The 18,767-nt window shown below is 41.1% G+C and overlaps 1 protein-coding gene across 3 annotated transcripts in view; it reads right to left on the minus strand.

The window, feature by feature from the left end:
* The window catches only part of DENND1B (DENN domain containing 1B), a 537,680-nt gene that overhangs the window by 10,280 nt on the left and 508,633 nt on the right, over positions 1–18,767 (minus strand). For all 3 annotated transcript variants that reach the window (XM_030206247.1, XM_030206246.1, XM_030206245.1), the window contains one exon: positions 7,195–7,268. In XM_030206247.1, coding sequence (XP_030062107.1) covers positions 7,195–7,268 — 74 coding nt within the window. The remainder of the gene's footprint in view (positions 1–7,194; positions 7,269–18,767) is intronic.

Raw genomic sequence — 18,767 nt, forward strand, 5'->3', positions numbered from 1 at the left:
TTATTCTTCTCTGCTTGCTGCCAGTCTCTGACTATTGCCTGAACCCAGATATTCTCTGCTTGCTGCCTGTCTCTGACTATTGCCTGAACCCGGATATTCTCTGCTTGCTGCCTGTCTCTGACTACAGCCTGAACTCGGATATTCTCTGCCTTCTGCCTGTCTCTGACTATAGTCTGAACCCTGATACTCTCTGTATGCTTTTGCCAAGCTTGTCTGCATATCCTGAACCCTGCTTCAGCCAAGCTTGTATGTAGGTCCTGACCCCTGCTTCTGCCCAGCTTGTGTATATCCTGAGTCCTGTTTCTGCCAAGCTTGCTTGTATACCCTGAGTCCTGTTTCTGTCAAGCTTGCTTGTATATCCTGAGTCCTGCTTCTGCCTTGCTAGCGTGTATATCCTGAATCCTGTCTCTGCCTAGCTAGGGTGTATATCCTGAATCCTGTCTCTGCCTAGCTTGGGTATATATCCTGAGTGTATATCCTGAACCCCTTTCTGCCTAGCCTTTGTGTACATCTTGTCTCCTTAGTCTGTCTTGTGTTTCTGGCTTAGTGGCTGCGTGCAGCTTTCAGTCCTAGTCTAGTTCCATGCCCAGCATCCCTTGTGTATCCCAGACCCAGGGTGGGTCCTCTGGATCTTCAGTTCCTGCCTTATCCTGCAAGTCCTGCCGGCCACCTGCACTCTGGAGCTCAACTCCGGAGAAACGGTGGCCAAGCGCAGGTGAAGCTGTTCCTGTTCTGCCTGTTCTAGTTGCCTGCCTCAGTACTACTCCAGTCCAGAGTTCCAGTCCTGCTCTTCTGTGTATCCAGTTCCAGGGTGGTCTTGCCTGCCACTGCCGCTCCTCGGCAGTGGCCCAAGGGCTCACGAATTCCGGTCCTGCCTTGGGGACCTGACAGTACTGTAGCAGATTTTCCCTGGGTGTTTTGAGGGAGGAGGCAATATTCTTGGAATTATTTTGGGGTTGTAGCCTGTTTGAAGGATGCAGTCAGGGTTTCAAGGTGTCTGTCTCTATCCCCTGGGTCCGAGCAGATACGGTGGTATCTTGTGGCTTGGCTGCAAATAATGGATCTTTTTGTATGTGAAGGATGGAAGCTGGAGTTGTGGAGGTAGATGCATCTGTCTGTGGGTTTCTTGTATATAGATGTTTGTATACAGCCATCACTGATTGAGACTGTGGTGACCAAAAAATTGACTTTTTCTGGGGAGTAGTCAATTTTGAATCTGATTGTAGGATGGTATGTATTGAAGGAATAGTAAAATCTGCTACCACATGTGCTTATTTCCGATCTGACAAAGAAGGGCAACCTTCGAAAGCTAATCAAGAAATGCATTAAGTTATGTCCAATAAAAAGGTATCATCTTATTTTCTTTTCCATGTTTTATTTTGTTTGATTTCTATTGATAACCTTAAGAGTGGACTAACACGACTACCACACATCTCTACTTAAAATGGAACAAAAAATAAAGTCCACATTACAAAACGTTTTTCCAAACAGCATTTTCAAAAGGAAAAATAGACTTTCCTGTTTTGATTTTGGACGTTTTACAAAAACGTACAAATTCAGACTTAGGTCAAATCCAAAAATGCCCGTCCTACACTTGACTTGCCCAAGGTCACAAGGAGCTGCAGTGGGAATAGAACCCATGTTGCCAGGATCAAAGCCCGCTGCACTAACCATTAAGCCACTCCTCCTCTATTTTGGATGTTTAACATTTGGACGTTTTTTTGATTGAAAATGGACAAAAAAATAAAACGTCCAAATCACAAAATGTTTTTCCAAACAGTATTTTCAAAAGGGAAAGATAGACGTTTTTTTTTGTTGAAAATGCCCCTCCATGTAACTTTGTAAGTCTAAGTGCTTTGAAAATACGTCTCTTTGTAACATAAATTTCAAGCCTTGCAAAACAATTTTCAAAAAAGCAAAACTTATCTGTACATTAAATTAGAAAGTCAACTGACAGTGGCGAACATTTCACCTTCTGCTGTATCATGATGATATAGACCAAACTGAAATACAAAGATATATAAACAGAGTAACCTTAATTTCCTAGGTATGCCTGGCATCTCTATTTGTAAACCACACAGAACTGGCAAGTTTATTGCGGTATAAAAGTATTTTTTTTAGTTTAGTTTCATTTAGCATTTGTTTTGGATTCTACAGCAGTTTGGTTTTATGGGTCCCTTTCACGAGTTGGTTAAAATACTCTATAGCACTTCTACTGCACAATTGTAGATAAACCAGTCCCATACAGAATCATTCCAAATAGAACTCTTAGCGGTTAATGACATGTTGTTTGTGAATGAGGTCAGGCTTACCACACCCATCTTAACAGACCTAATGCAACAATTTTGGCAAATTTGGGGCTTTGCATAAATTTTGGAAAGTCCAAAGCATTGGCGATGTCCCAAAATTGTAAGACTAGGACAGGGAAGAATTTCCCCTTATAATGAGTAGAACGTGACCTTAAATATACTGGGATACACTTGAATGTATCAGAGAAATGTTATTGATAAATTGCTGGATATTAAAAAGATATGTCATAAATGGAGGAAATCTCCCTTTGTCATTATTAGGCAGGGTGGCTTTGGTTAAAATTATATTACTACCCAAACTCTTATACCCACCATAGATGCTGTCCTCAAAGATAAGAAACAGGGAGGAGGTCCTTTACAAGATCCTTATTGGAACCTTTATCTGGAGGGCAAAGTGTGCCAGAATAGGCTATGGCAAGTTAACGCATAGCTAAGGCAAAGGGGGGGGGGGGGGGGGGGTTGCCTTACCAGATCTATGACAATATAACATAGCCACCTTAATGCACTGGGTCCATGAACCCCATACAAAACAAAGTAAATTCTCACTAGAAAGGGTTTTTCAAAAGTAGACTAGCCCCTATGACCCCTTTACTTGCAAACAACAGCTGAGATGGCAAAGTGAGAATCTGGGTGAAAGAAGCATGGGGGAATGTATATGGAAGCTTTAATAGGCTAACAAAATTGGGCTCTCTTTCTCATAATATCACCTTGTATTCATTCATACCTTGTATTTGTTCAGACCGGAACCGGCTAACGCCGATAATGGTAATATGTAAGCCACATTGAGCCTGCAAAAAGGTGGGAAAATGTGGGATACAAATGTAACAAATAAAATAATGAATAACTCAGAATTTATGCCAGGGATTAGACAGCCAAAATTGAAAGGCCTGGAAGATGAAGGGGGGATGTTACCTAGAGTAGTTAGAGAATCTGGGGGATGGAATATTTCCTTCTTTTGGGCAGATTAAGCAACACTGGACGGTGCCTCTTACTTTTATCTCTATTTACAAATCAGACATTATGTCTAGGAGAAGCATCATTTTGAAACATAGAGAGAGCAACTTTTCTAGACTGAACAAACTCCAGAGTAAATAAAATATCAATTTGGTATAAAGTGGGCAAGGAGGACAGGGGTTCCCCTTTCTCAAGTATTTGGCTTAAGTCTGGACTACTGATGGTGGAAAGGTTATAACAGAGAATGATATGAAAACACGAGTCTCAGTAAGGCCTATGTGGCTCACTAGTTAGGGGCACAATATGGTATGAAGGCAGATGAAAACTGTGTGAAACGTAATGTGTTTGTGCATAAGATGACTGAGTGTTCTAAGTGCAGTACACCGCCTCAGGTGAATCTCTTCATAAAGGCAGTTAATAAATCCCAATAAATAAATAATAAACTACCGACTTAACTGGCAACAAGTGTTGGAGAAGATGCAGAAGGTCGCCACCTCTCCCTGACAATGGACATAGAAGCTCATAATTTTGGGGGATGATAAAAGCCGGAAGAAGGGAGGCTTAAAGACGGAAGAATACAAGTTTGTGTTATTGGCTCTTCTATTAGGTCTTATATTATTAGACTGAGGAGACACTCTCATCACTTAGGCCAGGGGTAGGCAACTCCGGTCCTCGAGAGCCGCAGGCAGGTCAGGTTTTCAGGATATCCACAATGAATATGCAGGAGATAGATTTGCATACCATGGAGGCAGTACTTGCAAATCTATCTCCTGCATATTCATTGTGGATATCCTGAAAACCTGACCTGCCTGCGGCTCTCGAGGACCGGAGTTGCCTACCCCTGACTTAGGCAGTGGCAAGACCACTTGCTGGAGCTGGTGAAGTGGGAATGGAAGAGAAAAACAGCTGACAGGCAAAGAAGGGCAAAACATTGCTATGTGCGACACATGCATATACAAGTTGTCACAGGAAACAGCAGGAGAGAGGGAAGTTTGGGGGCGGGGGGGGGGGGGGAAGAAAAATATGGGTACATCAGATGCTAATGTTTACCTGATGAGTTGTTGTTTTTCTGGCCCATCTTACTTAACTCATCATAGCACATGCAGTTATTTTAATAACTGTGTTACTTGCATGTGCTATGATGTTTGGAGTAATACCAAGTTTGGGGGGCAGAACAAGCTTCAGAAAAATTAACCTGACTTGTACCGATATTCAGAGGTCTGGTTTTCGCATGGCTGTTGTTACACTAAGCTACTTGGCTTACTCAATAACGATACTGGAGGTGGGGGGGGGGGGGGGGGGGGAGAAAAGGAAAAGAAAGGTACATATTATACACTTTCTATTGGGTAAGAATATAACGTTTAAATGCTCCTAAATCTCAGAATGAATCCAGATTACTCAAGCTTTAGAAAACAGCTAAAAACCTACTAGTTTAAACAATTTCTTGAAAGTTTTAATTTTAACATTTTACTTTATTTTTAATGTCAATTAAATGTTAAGTCTCATGAAATGCCTCATCTATCTTTTCTTTTTAATTGTAAATCACATTGAAACTATGTTTTGTATTTTGTAGTATAAATCTAATTATATTGTTTTGTATTGTATTATATTGTGTCTTTTCATTCTTCTTTGTTGATATTCTCCTAAATCTGTTTTCAAAGTTTCCTTCCAATTTTACATTTTTCTTTTTTCCTTTTCGTAGATCTATATCTGACATTCATCTTTCCCTTTCATCTTTTTTTTTTCACTGCTTCTTCCTTCTGTATCTACCTAACCACTCCTAGCTAGTTTTTCACTTCTCCTTTCCCTCTTTCTCTACTTCCCAGTCTTCAATTTCCTTTTTTCACTTATCTGCCTACTAGCTTTCCCTCTTTCTACTTAACCCATTCCTTCCTCTGTCTCCCTTTATTCCTAGCCTTTTGTTCCTCCTCTATCGTTCACTGAAACCCTAGAACCCCATTTACAATCCTCTGCACTCAACCCCTCCCCAGCTGTCATCTAGCTTCTGCTGCCTCTTGTTTCTTCATAAGCCTCATCTCTTTCTTTGTTACTCAGTCCCTCCTTGGCAGTATGCCTTTAAGTGCCTTAATAACAGCTGTTACTCTCATTCTGTGAATTGACCATCGGTGTTGACAAGGACGACGTCGAATGCTCATGTCGCCTCAGGGTCAGGTCCAACAATGGACGGTCCCAGGGGGCCTGCATAGCAGGAGGTCTCGAGACAGGTGGAGACCCACTTAATGCTTCAATGCTCCCAATGTCTAAGTTTCTAGAAGCAACCGTGCTTACCAACGCTCCTGATGCCAGTGTGATGCTCAACATTGATGCCAACGCTGAAGAACCGGACTTGGCTCCAAAAATTCTCTCTCTTGAGCCGTTCGGGAAACCTTGGTCCTTTTTTTCATGCGAAGACAGAGAACACAGTTAGCAGGGCTATGGTCGGGCCCAAGACACTGCAGACACCAAGAATGGGTGCCTGTTCCCGAGATAGTCCGATTGCACAGGGTACAGCACTTGAAGCCACTGGGGATCTTCGTGGACATGGACGGAAAAACTTTGTCAGCTAAATTAAATGACTCGATGGTGCCTGAAAAAGGGGCAAGGCATGTAGAAAAACAAAGGGAGAGACCAGACTGAAGTCAGGGCCTAAAATCGGCCCAATGACAATGGAGAAAATAAGAAAACTTAAAACTGAGCAAAACTATTATAAAAAGAAATTAAAGGAAGGGTAAAAAAGGGTTCCAATACAAGGAGCCAAAAAGAAGACGAATAAAAACAACCGGAAGGCACAAAATAGCGAGTGAGGAGAGGACATGAAACAGTACCTTGTCCTCATGTGGAAAAAAGAGAACTGAGACCAAGTTTGCACGACAGGTGGGAACGCATTTGCGCATGCATGGTGGAGCGCGACCCGCGCTCCACAAAGCTTTCTTTTCAGCTTTGGCAAAATGCCGGACTTGGCGATGTGGATCGGCGTCACCCACTTGTGAGAAGATAGAAGACTGCTTGTCCTTGAAGAAAGGATATTTCCTCAGGTTAGCATCTTCTTCTCTGCACTTAGAAATAGAAGTGATCAGTCACACAGGAGTAAGCAGGATTCTACATTACTGAAACAGGCAGTCACAGTGAACATGGTTACACAGGAGGATGTATGATTCAGAATTTCTAGCTGAGGCCAGTGGCAGTACTGGTCACAGTAGCAACACAGTTAGGTGTAGGACACAGCGGTTGTGATTTCCAGAGGGGAGGGGACAGCAAACCAGCAACATTGCCAGTTGGGGCCAGTGGCAGAAGTGATCATTGAGGATGATGGCAAAAGAACAGGGACCAGTTATGGGGATTTTAAGTGTCTGAATCCTTGGTTTTTCATACTCCCTAGCCTGCAGGTATAAAGTTAAGAAACGCATTGGCTTGCTGCCTATGTCAAATTTTTTGTGACATACTCTCCTGCTCTTGGTGACACACCAATGTGTCCTAACACGCTGGCTGAAAACCACTAATACAGTGATAAGAAATGACCAGTGCAGTCTCAGAATAACCAACAGCTCACGATAGTCAATGCATAGAATGAGAGTAACAACTGTTATTAAGGCACTTGAAGGCATACTTTCGTATCTTGCTGTATAGTAGAGGGATGGGACAAGTGTAAGAACATACCAAAGGCGAAAAATATATCTGAGATTTCCTCCCATGCCTATTTCAGAATTCTTGCTCCTTTTAAATAGATAAGAAACTCTAAACTTAATTATATACTTAATTATTTTCAGGCTAATAGAGACTGGATACTGCAATGCTGGACAGTAGTGTTACATACGCAATCCACAATTTGCTTCTTGGTTTACTGTTGCATAATGCAATCCATTCCTTTATATGGAGTGCTGTGCTTCCACATGCAACTGCTGAAAGTTAAGAGTCCACAATGTTCACTCACTTGCTTGCTGTGTCCATTTCATCTTCACCATCATGCAAGACAAAATCTTGAGTAATGGGTCTCTTTAGTCGTGTCTGTAATGAAAAGCCATAAAATATAACACCAAACAAACAACACTGAATGATTAGTTTATCCTGTTCTCCATTTCTGATCAATCACTAGGGTGCTCATTTTCAGAGTTACTTATAACCTATTCAACTTTGTAAGTCTATGTGCATTGAAAATGAGCCTCTAAATGTATAAGGAAAGCCATAGGATAGCAATAATAGCAGTTAACAAGTATGCGAAAAGATAAATTCATCTGGTTATATTTTCCTTTGTAAGAGCAGCCTTTCTGGAAATAAAAACTGGAAATAGATATCAAGTACAAGACATTTTAGTCCCAATGAGTTTGTCTACTGGGGAAAAATATGGTGTTGCTCTGAACTGTAAAACAAAAAAAATATTAGTAGCTTATACTACTACTATTGCTACCAGGCATATTCAGTACTGTACCAGACATACAACAGACAATCCCTGCTACATAGAGCTTACAATCTAGTCAAGACTCACATATATTACAAACAAGAGAGTTTAAGAAAATGTATTATATACAAGTGATCATGTGTGAAAAGTGGTAAGGGTAATGCATTTGATATATGTAATGTAATGTAATATTGCTCTTAGTAACATACATATATAGTAGGTGACGGCAGAAAAAGACCTGTACGGTCCATCCAGTCTGCCCAACATGTTCATTTAGTGCAATATATTCCAGCTCTCCCATCTTATTTCTTAGGCTTCTGGCATACGCATATAGGCATTTCAAAAACTATGTTGTTCCTATTTACATCATCATGCTCAGTACTTGACAGTATTAATTTGTAATCTCTTGTCTGATTTTTATTTAAGGACACCTGATCTACTATGTTGCCGATGCCACCAGCCTGGTCCCACCCTGGTTAAGGTGGAGCTCATCCTTTTGGAATAGGCACCTCCTTCCCCAGAATGTTGTTCAGTTCCTAACAAATCTAAACCCCCCCTCCCTGCACCATCGTCTCATCCATGCATTGAGACTCTGGAGCGCTACCTGTCTCTTGGGCCCTGCATATGGAACGGGTAGCACTTAGTATGTACATGAAAGAGGTTTTGCAATTGTCCTTTGAATGTTCCGATATTAAGTTTATGTATTATTTACCTAGAGGAGTGCAAATATAATCAAGAGGGTGAATTTGATAATTTTTGCCGATAGCTTAGATTTTACAAAATTCTTAGAAACTTCTAAAGATAATACTGAAAAGCATGCTACTTTACTGGTTTCTTTAGACTTCCTGAGCCCCTATGTCTTGCCCCATCCTTGACCATCTTTAAATCTAGATTGAAAGCCCACCTCTTTAACATTGCTTTTGACTCGTAACCATTTGTATCCACTCACCTCCACCTACCCTCCTCTCCTCTTTCCTCTACACATTAATTGATTTGTTTGCTTTATTTTTTGTCTACTAGATTGTAAGCTCTTTGAGCAGGGACTGTCTTTCTTCTATGTTTGTGCAGCGCTGCGTACGCTTCGTAGCGCTATAGAAATGCTAAATAGTAGTAGTAGTTCTTTTGTTTCCTTTGAAAAGAAAAAGGAAATTCTACATGCTTAAAGAAAAAGGATTCTGACTTTTGTGATCAGATGGTGCAAAATTTTCCTGACATATCCAGGTTTACTCAATTAAGGCGCAAGGCCTTCCTACAGCTAAAACCTGGTCTTGACAGTGGGAGGCATTTTTTCTTAAAGTTTCCTTGTAAATGCCTGCTTACGTATGGAACTATTTATTTTGTTAGATCCAGCTCATTTAGAAGTTTGTCTACCAAAGCTGGAAATCTGTCTTCATGATTTAAAAAATGCTGGACTAATTGGGGGCTTGTAAGTATATGTTCCTAGCCTGTGCTTGTTTACTTTTTTTTTTTTTTTTTCAGTGGTAGAATTCTTGATTCAACTCCCTTTGTTCCCATTGATGTGGACTTGAAGATATAGATTTATTCTTTGTCAAGTATTTTTTTTATTGGGTTATATTTTTCCTGTTGGTTGTTTTATATAACAAAATAAAATTTTCAAATTAAAAAAAATATATATATAGCTCCATTGTTTATGAATTTAGAGTGGAAAACAAAGCATAGGTCCTGAGGAGGAGACTCACTGTGCACTCAGCTCTGCATACCATATGCAGCCCACCTCTGAGTTCTCCACACAAGTTGGGCGATAATCATGCTTGCTAACAGGAAAGTTTTATACTGTAATGATAGAAGATAATAGGACTTCTGTTGCGTTATACTTGTCTAGGGAATGAGGCAAGCCAGGTCATATGATGATCTACAAACTGCAGTGGGACAGAATACCCAGACTGAGGCTAGAATGCTGCAGTACAGTAAGATTTATAACATAATGTGAAGATTATGCAAGAAAGAGTATATGGTCTAGCCCAATACTCATGTTGGCTGTGCTGCTTAATTTATATACAGTACTGATTGAACTGAAAATCATGCTCTTGTACCCCACTAACTCCTACTAAAATAGAGGTTCAGAGCAGGTAACAAGAGACAAATATGAAAAAGAATAATACAATCATTCAATCCAAAAATCCAAACCAACATTTAAAAAAAACAAGTTTTCAGATTCTTACAAAAACAATAGTAGGAAGGGGAGGTTCATATATATAAAGGTAAAGAGAGCCAAATATAGCAAAATGAATCTTACATGTTTTTAAACCTCACTCCAGAGAAGGATAGGTAAAACAGGAGGTAGGGATCTGTAGACTTAGAAATCTGACTGTTAGAAGGGAACAAAAGTAAACCAGTAAGATATTCTGGGCTATTTTATCAAACATCTTAAAAAACAGACAAGTTAATTTGAAAAAGATGTGGGCTTGAACTGGGAGCCACTGAAGAGAAATCAATACTGGAGTGACGCTGTCAAATATTTTCAAATGAAAAATGAGTTTAGAAGTTGTATTCTGCAATAACTGAAGTTTAGTGTGTAAGTATTTAAAAGAGAAGAAAAAAGTCTATTGCAATAATCCAGGTGTGATAAGGACCTGAACCAGTAAAATAAAATGCCTTTAATTAAAGTAATGCCGAACATTACACAGTTGCTATGCACACAATAATCCAAGCATTTATAATATTGTGTTTAGATTACTGTATGCAAGGATTATTAGCCATCAGTTATGTCAACTACAGACCTTGCAAAATACAGCTAACTGGTTTTGTATCATATGAAATGATAAGATCATGTTACTCCATTATTTCATTCATTGCACTGGTTGCCTATCAAATTCCGTGTCCAATTTACAATATTTTAAAGCCTCTCATATTGGGGTTCCGTCTTATCTAACATGATTACTTCTTATACTCCACCTCGATCACTTCGCTCACTAGACGGACATCGTTTAGTCCTCCCATTTCCTAGATTGGCACGTTACAATAGTACTAGATTCTCAGCTTTTCTATTTTTAGCACCTAAATAGTGGCATGATCTTCCAAAATATATCAACTTTCTTTTCCAAAATTAAAGTCCAATCTTAAAACATATTTTTTAATCAGCTTACGGTTCTTAAATTTAATTAGGATTTTTTTTTTACAGTGAACTTGCACTGATGGGCCTGTGAGATAGGGAATTGCTTTTTCCCCGTGCACCAGGGCCCTTTTTCCAGCAGCCAGTAAAACCTGAAAAGAAATGGCCACATGGCGAGATAACTCTCATCGCATGACAATGCGGTGGGAAGCCCTTACTACCACCCATTGAGGTGGTGGATAAGGGCTCTGGTGCTAACCCAGCAGTAACCAGGCAGCGCGCGGCAATGGCCAATTACCACCGGGTTACCGCTATGCTAGCCTTTTCTTTTTCTCCTGGAAATGGCACTCTCAGGCTGGGACTACCGCTGGTGGCTGCGTTGGGCCAGCTGTAGTCCTGAAAGAGCAAGTGGTAAGCCCACATTGAGCTTACCCGTCACTCTGTAAAAGGGCCCCATAGTGACAAAAATACTTTCATTCACTGGAAGCAAGTAGGGGATGGTGGCGACAGGCTCAGTCGGAAGATGTTTAACAGGAAAGGCTTTCTTGCATGTTGGAACCACAACATCACTCTTCATAGTCTACCTAGTGTCTGAACCAACCCTATTTACAGAGCAGAAAGTTTGCATGGTACTAGCAAAACGTCATGGTATACAGATTTATTGGTTTTTTTTAGCCTGCCCTTATCCAGGGTGGGTTACAATAAAACATTCATAAAAATGTAAACAAATACAGAAAATCTGAGAACTCAAGGAAGATAACAAATACATAATCAATCAGTATTATAAAAGGCTTTAAACAACAACAAATCTTTCAAGTGTTTACGAAATACTGATTTACTGGTTTCACATTTAAGCCACAGTAGCAGACTGTTCCATCCAATGGGTCCTCTGATGGAATAGGTACCCAAGGGCCCTGTTTACTAAGGCATGTTATAGGCACATTAACGTTTTTAATGCGCGTTAACCATGCACGCACCTACAATATCCATATAGGAGCCTACATGCTTAGCACATGCACTAATTGTAGGCGGGTTAAAAACGCTAACGCGCCCCTCCGAAGGGACACCACCTTGTAGTGGTGGAGAGGATTCTTTGTTTCAATGACTCAGAGGGCTATGCTGAAGGGTTACACATATCAGACAGGCCTCTGAGGAGAAACCAGACAAAGAGTGTCCCAAACTGGGAGAGTGGTAAGATGGCGACCTGAAGTTCGTATGCCCAACGGCCCAGCTGCCCTCTGAAGTTTAGTATTCTTTATGTAAATTTCCTCTCTGCAATTGCAGTTACCTTAACTGAGAGGAAGGGGACAACCGGCGGTCAGCCGCCGATGGCCAGCGTTTTGTCCCCTGAGCAGCAAGTGCGGGACCGCTGCGCGACGAACTGCCCAAAGATGAAAGGGTTGGCGAGTCCTTTGATTAGCGCCGGTGAAGTACATAAGTACATAAGTAGTGCCATACTGGGAAAGACCAAAGGTCCATCTAGCCTAGCATCCTGTCACCGACAGTGGCCAATCCAGGTCAAGGGCACCTGGCACGCTCCCCAAACGTAAAAACATTCCAGACAAGTTATACCTAAAATGCGGAATTTTTCCAAGTCCATTTAATAGCGGTCTATGGACCTGGAAAAAACAACTCCATTGCTCCTGAATTATTCAACCACCATGTCCAAAGAAGTGGAGGAGTGAGTTAGACGCATATGCTGAAACGGAGGACGTTTACAGCAGAACCCGAATCGGCAGAACCACTCCTAAACACCTAAGAGAAATCAACTTGGAGTTTTTGGCTCCCGTGGAGGTTACATTGAATACCATCTGGAAGGCGCTTCGGGACCTAACGGTGGCAGTAAATAATTTTGTTTCAGATATAATTTTACTAGAGAGTTACATGGACAATTTAACTGAACCCTTTGAGAGTGAAAAATTAATATAACAAATGATTCTACACGAGCAAGAAGTGGTTATGATTTTGAAAATGATAATAGACCAGAAAGTTTGAATAATAAAATGAATATTATTATAGATGATTAATATCGAGATTATTGTTTTTTCCAGAGTTCCGGGTATGACTCCTAAAGTTTTCCTCAGAAATATTTCCTCAATTATTACTTTAAAAGGCGTGAAGCCTGTGAAAACTGGGATTACTTTAATCAGTGGGATTTGAATTACAGACTTAAGTATATGTATTGTTAAATAACTTCTGGTTTTTAAAAGAGAAAGAATGTAATCAGATGTATTATTTCTAACTAATATTGGTCAATAAGAATGTTTTCAATTAAATGATTTGACTATACACCGTATTGGCCTTGAAGAAGCCAACCAGATGATCAATGTGGAATAATGAATTAGACGAGTAATATCTGGGGATAATCAGGTTAATACCACTTTTTTTTTCCATTTACTGTTTAATTGATCTCCTTGTCTTGTTTCACTCTCCCTATTTAGTGGTCTAAGGAAGAGAATAGAATTACCTCTCTGAAATAATTCCTATATATTACTTTCTCTGTATTTCCGGCAAGTTGTTTTATCGCTTGTAAAAATTTACATGGTTATAAACTAAAAAAAAAAATGCTAATGCGCCTTAGTACACAGGGCCCCAACTTTGTGAATTCCAAATGTACATGCTGTAATGCAGGAATTATAAGCATATGCTGTTGTTCAGAATGCAAGGATCGAGATGGCATATATGGCTGCATAGCAGTTTTCAAGTAATGAGCTGAATCCTGGTAAATAGCCTGATGAATCATGATCAACAACTTATACAATATTCTCCATATAACCTAGGGCATTCAAAAACATTCAAGTGGGATCACTGGTGGATCTGTTCAATTGAATTTTGGAAATAGGATGTTCATAGGACCGGAGAAGAGTGGATAATATACCACTTCATAAAAATATACAGAGCTTCTGATTTTAGGTTTTACTTGAATTAAAAAAAAAACTTCATGCAAAAAATATATATATTTATTGGATAAACATCTGAAAAATACCACTTCTTCTAATATTCTTTCATCCCTTCCCTTGGGTTGTCTTGTATCCTGCACTTGGTGTTTGTGCCTTTCCACATAAATAAATGTACATATTTAAGTCCCCAGCAATAATACAAGTGGTGTTTATCAATGTTTTTGCACCAATCCTTTGAACCCTCAAAGAGTAACTAGCTGTAAAATAAACAACTAAATTTTTGTTTATCAATACCTAAGGATAAAGAGGAGACTGTCACTATTACAGTGGCAGCCAAATTAACAGAAACTCTACTAAAGTCTAGGACAGGGAAGTATCTTCAATCTAGATGGATAAAAGATCCAAGGTAGCATGGATTTATCACAAGGGGATTGTGTCAGTCATCTAATCAATTTCTAAGGGCGGAGGAGGTAACTACAGAGTTAGGTTGGGGGCATGAACTTAGTTTTCAGCAAAGCTTTTCATAATGTCCCAAACAGAAGGTCCTTGAGCCATAATGAATTAAATACAATAAAGGAAAAATACTATTTCTCAAGTATGCAGGATTTTAAAGGATATTAAAGGCAACTCTGTAACTGCCTGCATGCAGTTATACTCACCTTGCACAAGCAAGTGCACAGAAAAGTTGCACTTCTGATGTAGGTGCACTATTCTATAGGGAAGCATGCAAGTGTTATAGTACATAAGTGCAAATGGATAGGGCATGGGCATGTCTCCCACTGGTGTGCGTAACTTATAGAATATTGTGTTATGTGCATTGCATGCTGCACTTAGACATGCCTATTTATGCCTACTATTGAACTGGCATAAGTGGATGAACCTAACTTTAGGTGTGCTAATGTGGGTCTATCCTAGAATTCTATAATAGAATCTGCATACCCAGATACAGTTACAGAATAGATGCTTCCCTCATATCATTTTGGGGCACCAAGTTTTAGACTTGCCCCCCTTAGGGCAGAATTCTCCTAGGAGTACCGTTACTACTCATCGTAACTATGAGTCTTGGTTATAAGTACATATATAAGCACATAAGAGTTGCTATACTGGGACAGACTGAAGGTCCATCAAGCCCATTATCCTGTTTCCAACAGTGGCCAATCCAGGTTACAAGTGTCTGCAAAATTCCAAAACAGTGAAATAGATTTTATGCTGTTTATCCTAGAAATAAGCAGTGGATTTCCCCCAAGTCCATCTTAATAATGGCGTATGGACTTTTCTTTTTGGAAGTTATCCAAACCTAAGCTAACTATTTTTGCCACATTCTCTGGCAACAAATTCCGGAGTTTAATTACATATTGAGTGAAGAAATATTTTCTCCAATTTGTTTTAAATTTACTACTTAATAGCTTCATTGCATGCCCCCAGTCCTAGTATTTTTGGAAAGAGTAAACAAGCGATTCACATCTACCCCCATTCCAGTAATTATTTTATAGACCTCTATCATATCTCCCCTGAGCCATCTTTTCTCTAAGCTGAACAGCCCTAGCCACTTTAGTCTTTCCTCATAGGGAAGTTGTCCCACCCCCTTTATCATTTTCATCATCCTTTGTACCTTTTCTGATTCCTCTATATCTTTTTTGAGATGCGGTGACCAGAATTTCACAGAGTATTAGAGGTGTGGTCACACCATGGAGCGATACAAAAGCATTATAACGTCTTCATTTTTCCATTCCTTTCCTAATAATACCTAACATTCTATTTGCTTTCTTAGCTGCTACTGCATACTGAGCAGGGATTTTACTTTATCTAGCTCGAGGAAAGCTTGGAGCTGCATGCAGTATCAAATTCTTGTACTTGTTAGTACTGGCAATAACAATGGCAGCAGTTTGAAGAAGTCAGGGCTGGTAGCAGCTCAGAACTCCTGACAGGATCCATGAATTGATAAATAAAAATCCACAAAAACCAGAAGCCCTAACCATATGGCAACAGGGCACTCAATTTGTCACTCCTATGCTCTTTCACCCCCCCCCCCCCAACATATACGCTCTCATACAGATACTCCCTCTTCATGCACAGCTTATCCTCACTGATTTCTTCCCAGTCATCCCCTACAAGCCAGCCTATTCTCTACAGTCCCCACCAATCATACAGCCACCCAGAGAGCTCCCTCCCATAGTAACACAGTAGATGATGGCAGATAAGACATCCAAATGGTCCATCTGATCTGCCCAACAAGGCAGCCAGAGCCACACCTGCTATTTTGTGCAGGTTACGAATAGTAGTAATGTGAATCTATTTAAAGAATAGAAATGTCAGCAAATTCTGTTGAGAACAAACGGAAAGTATGACCAAGGGAAGAAGAAGAAGAAGATGACATAGAAAGAGAGGAAAACCATTAGCCTAAATACTATGCACTATTAACAAAATTTTTAAACTTTATCCTCACCATAATAGGAAGTCAATGTTCAGTTTTCATGAGGGGTAATGAATGTAATCCCAATAGTCTGCCCCCACTATAAAATACGCATACTTGATCTTGATCTGTCCTTGCTATTTTTGGGTTACAGACTGTAGAAGTCCACCTGACACAGCCTTACTTCTCAAGTACTGGAGTAGCAGTTCAATTCAAATCAATTCTTGTATACTCCTAATATCCCCTTTCCAGGGTTCAGTGCAGTTTACATTCTAGGTGAGACAAAAGCAAATAGTGTTAGAGTGGGCTATGAGAAACATTAGGGACCAATGGTGTAATGCATGAACATTAAGGAAAGGATAATGGATGATACTAGGAGTTGGAAGTCATGATGGACTGTTATGAAGTAGTCTTTGGGAAGAGAAAGGTTTTTAGCCTCTTCCTGAAGCTGAGGTAGCTGTTTTCTGTTCCGAGGGGTTTACGTAGAGAGTTCCATATTTTGACTCCAAGAAAGAGAAATAAAGAATCTTTTGATTTCAGATTATCTTTTAGAACGGTGACGCTAGCATTAGTTGTTGTTTCAGGGGTCCTTTTACTAAGCCACGTAGGAGTGTACACGTGTCCAGCACACATCAATTTTGAACTACCACCTGGTAACGTGTGGACCGGGTGGTAATTTCATTTTCTATGCGTGTCCACTAAGCACGCCAGAAATTTCCTGGCGTGCAACGCAAACCAAGCAGTAATTGGCATTGTACGTGCGTACACCATTACTGCCCAGTTAATGAGTGAGACTTTACCACTAGGTCAATGGGTGGTGATAAGGTCTCAGGCCCAAAATGGACATGCGACAATTTTTATTTTGCTGCACATCCATTTTTGGCCAAAAAAAGGCCTTTTGCAGGTGCACTGAAAAATGGAAATGTGTGCTTGTCCAATACACGTCTATACCAGTGCAGCCCATTTTTCGGCGTACCTTAGTAAAAGGACTCCTCGGACTGTTAGACTGGAATAGACATAGCAAAGCGGTCTTAGTCAGCAGTTCAGAGGTGAAGCCCTGAAGGATTTGAAAAACTAAACAAGCAGCTTTGAACCTGAGTTTTTCTGCTATGGGAAGCCAGTGCAGTTTGTTTAGATGAACTGAAAATCTAGTATATATATTTTCAATCTGTATATGTGTAGTAGCTGTGTTCTGTATGAGTTGCAATTTTTTCTGATATTGACAATTCCAAGAAATAGAACATTACAGTAATCCAAGTGAGGTAGCACTAACATTTGGACTAGTAGTGCGAAGGCTTTTAGGTCAAAGAATGATCTGACTAGGCATAGCTGTCTCATTTTGAATACTGTTTTCTTCCATAGCTGGTTAATATGGGAAGAGAAGGTGAGCGAAGAATCAAGATATTGATGATGGGACCGCAACTCCTTAGTTTTTTGCGCATTCAATTTCAGTTTATTGGTCAGGGCCCAGGTGCTAACAGCAGTCATATCATTCGCTACAGACTGACTTGGTGTCACAATATCCAGGAATGGAGTGAGCCCTTGTGCTGATCCGAAGACCAGTAGTCAGAAATCCCCACGCTTCACCTGCGGCGACCACCGTTCCCCAGCGGTTGAGCCCCTGGTTTCAGATGGCCAGCAGGGCTTGGAAAGTGGGACGCGAGCAGGACTGAGGAGATGACAGAGATAGACAATAATCAGCAGAGGTCAGGTCCAGGCACAGGGTCAGGGCAGGCAGCAATCCAGCGAAGTCAGGTCCAGGTACAGAGTCAGGGCTGACAGCAATCCAGCAAAGGTCAGGTTTAGAGCACAGAGTCAAAACCAGGTAAAACAGGAATAATCACAGCAGGAACGCACCAGATACTAGGAAGAAGCAGCTGAGGCAAAGAGAAGAGGGAAACTCCTAGTTTAAAAGAGAAGGCATTTGACATCAGAGTAGGCACGCCCAAAGTATAGGCGTGTCCAGGGCCGCCGAGAGACTGAGCTGGGTCTGGGACAAGGCCGCCGGCGCCCCCCCAATCACTACTCAGGCCGCCGGCGCCACAGTCCCCAGTCTTCACCCGCCCACTTCCAGCCCCGTTGACAGCCCCCCTCCGTCTGCAACCGGGCCCCCTGCATTCAAATCGATTTGGCAGCACCTCACCTCTGTGTGAAAGCAAAGTGGCAGATCGCCTCCCTTCGGGCCTTCCCTCCTTGTCCCGCCCTCGTCTGATGTAATTTCCTGTTTCCACGAGGGCAGGCCACAGGGAGGGAAGGCCCGAAGAGAGGCGATCTGTCGCTGTGCTTTCACACGGAGGTGAGGCACTGCTAAATCGATTTGAATGCAGGAGGCCCGGTGGCAGACAGAGAGGGGCTGTCAATGGAGCCGAGGGCAGGCAGGTGAGCGAGACCGGGGTCTGCAGCGCTGGGCCCCCCTTGGAGTCCCGGGGAATTTTATCCCCCCTGCCCCCCCCTCAGCGGCCCTGGGCGCGTCCAAAGTGTAGGCACATCAAACCAGAACTGAAGAGAGAAGTGTTTGCTAGCCTCTGCTTCCACATCTGATGTTCCAAGTACATTACACTTGGATCTATGTTTGATGCTGTCACTGGTATGAGAAGCAGAATGACATCCACATAAGATAATAGTAGTTCATTAAGATTCAGGTATATTGAGGCAAGGGATGACATAAAGAGATTGAACAGAATAGGTGAGAGGGGAGATCCCTGCGGGACCCCTGCAGTTA

Source organism: Microcaecilia unicolor, chromosome 6 (assembly GCF_901765095.1).
Source record: "Microcaecilia unicolor chromosome 6, aMicUni1.1, whole genome shotgun sequence".
NCBI classification, from domain to species: Eukaryota; Metazoa; Chordata; class Amphibia; order Gymnophiona; family Siphonopidae; genus Microcaecilia; species Microcaecilia unicolor.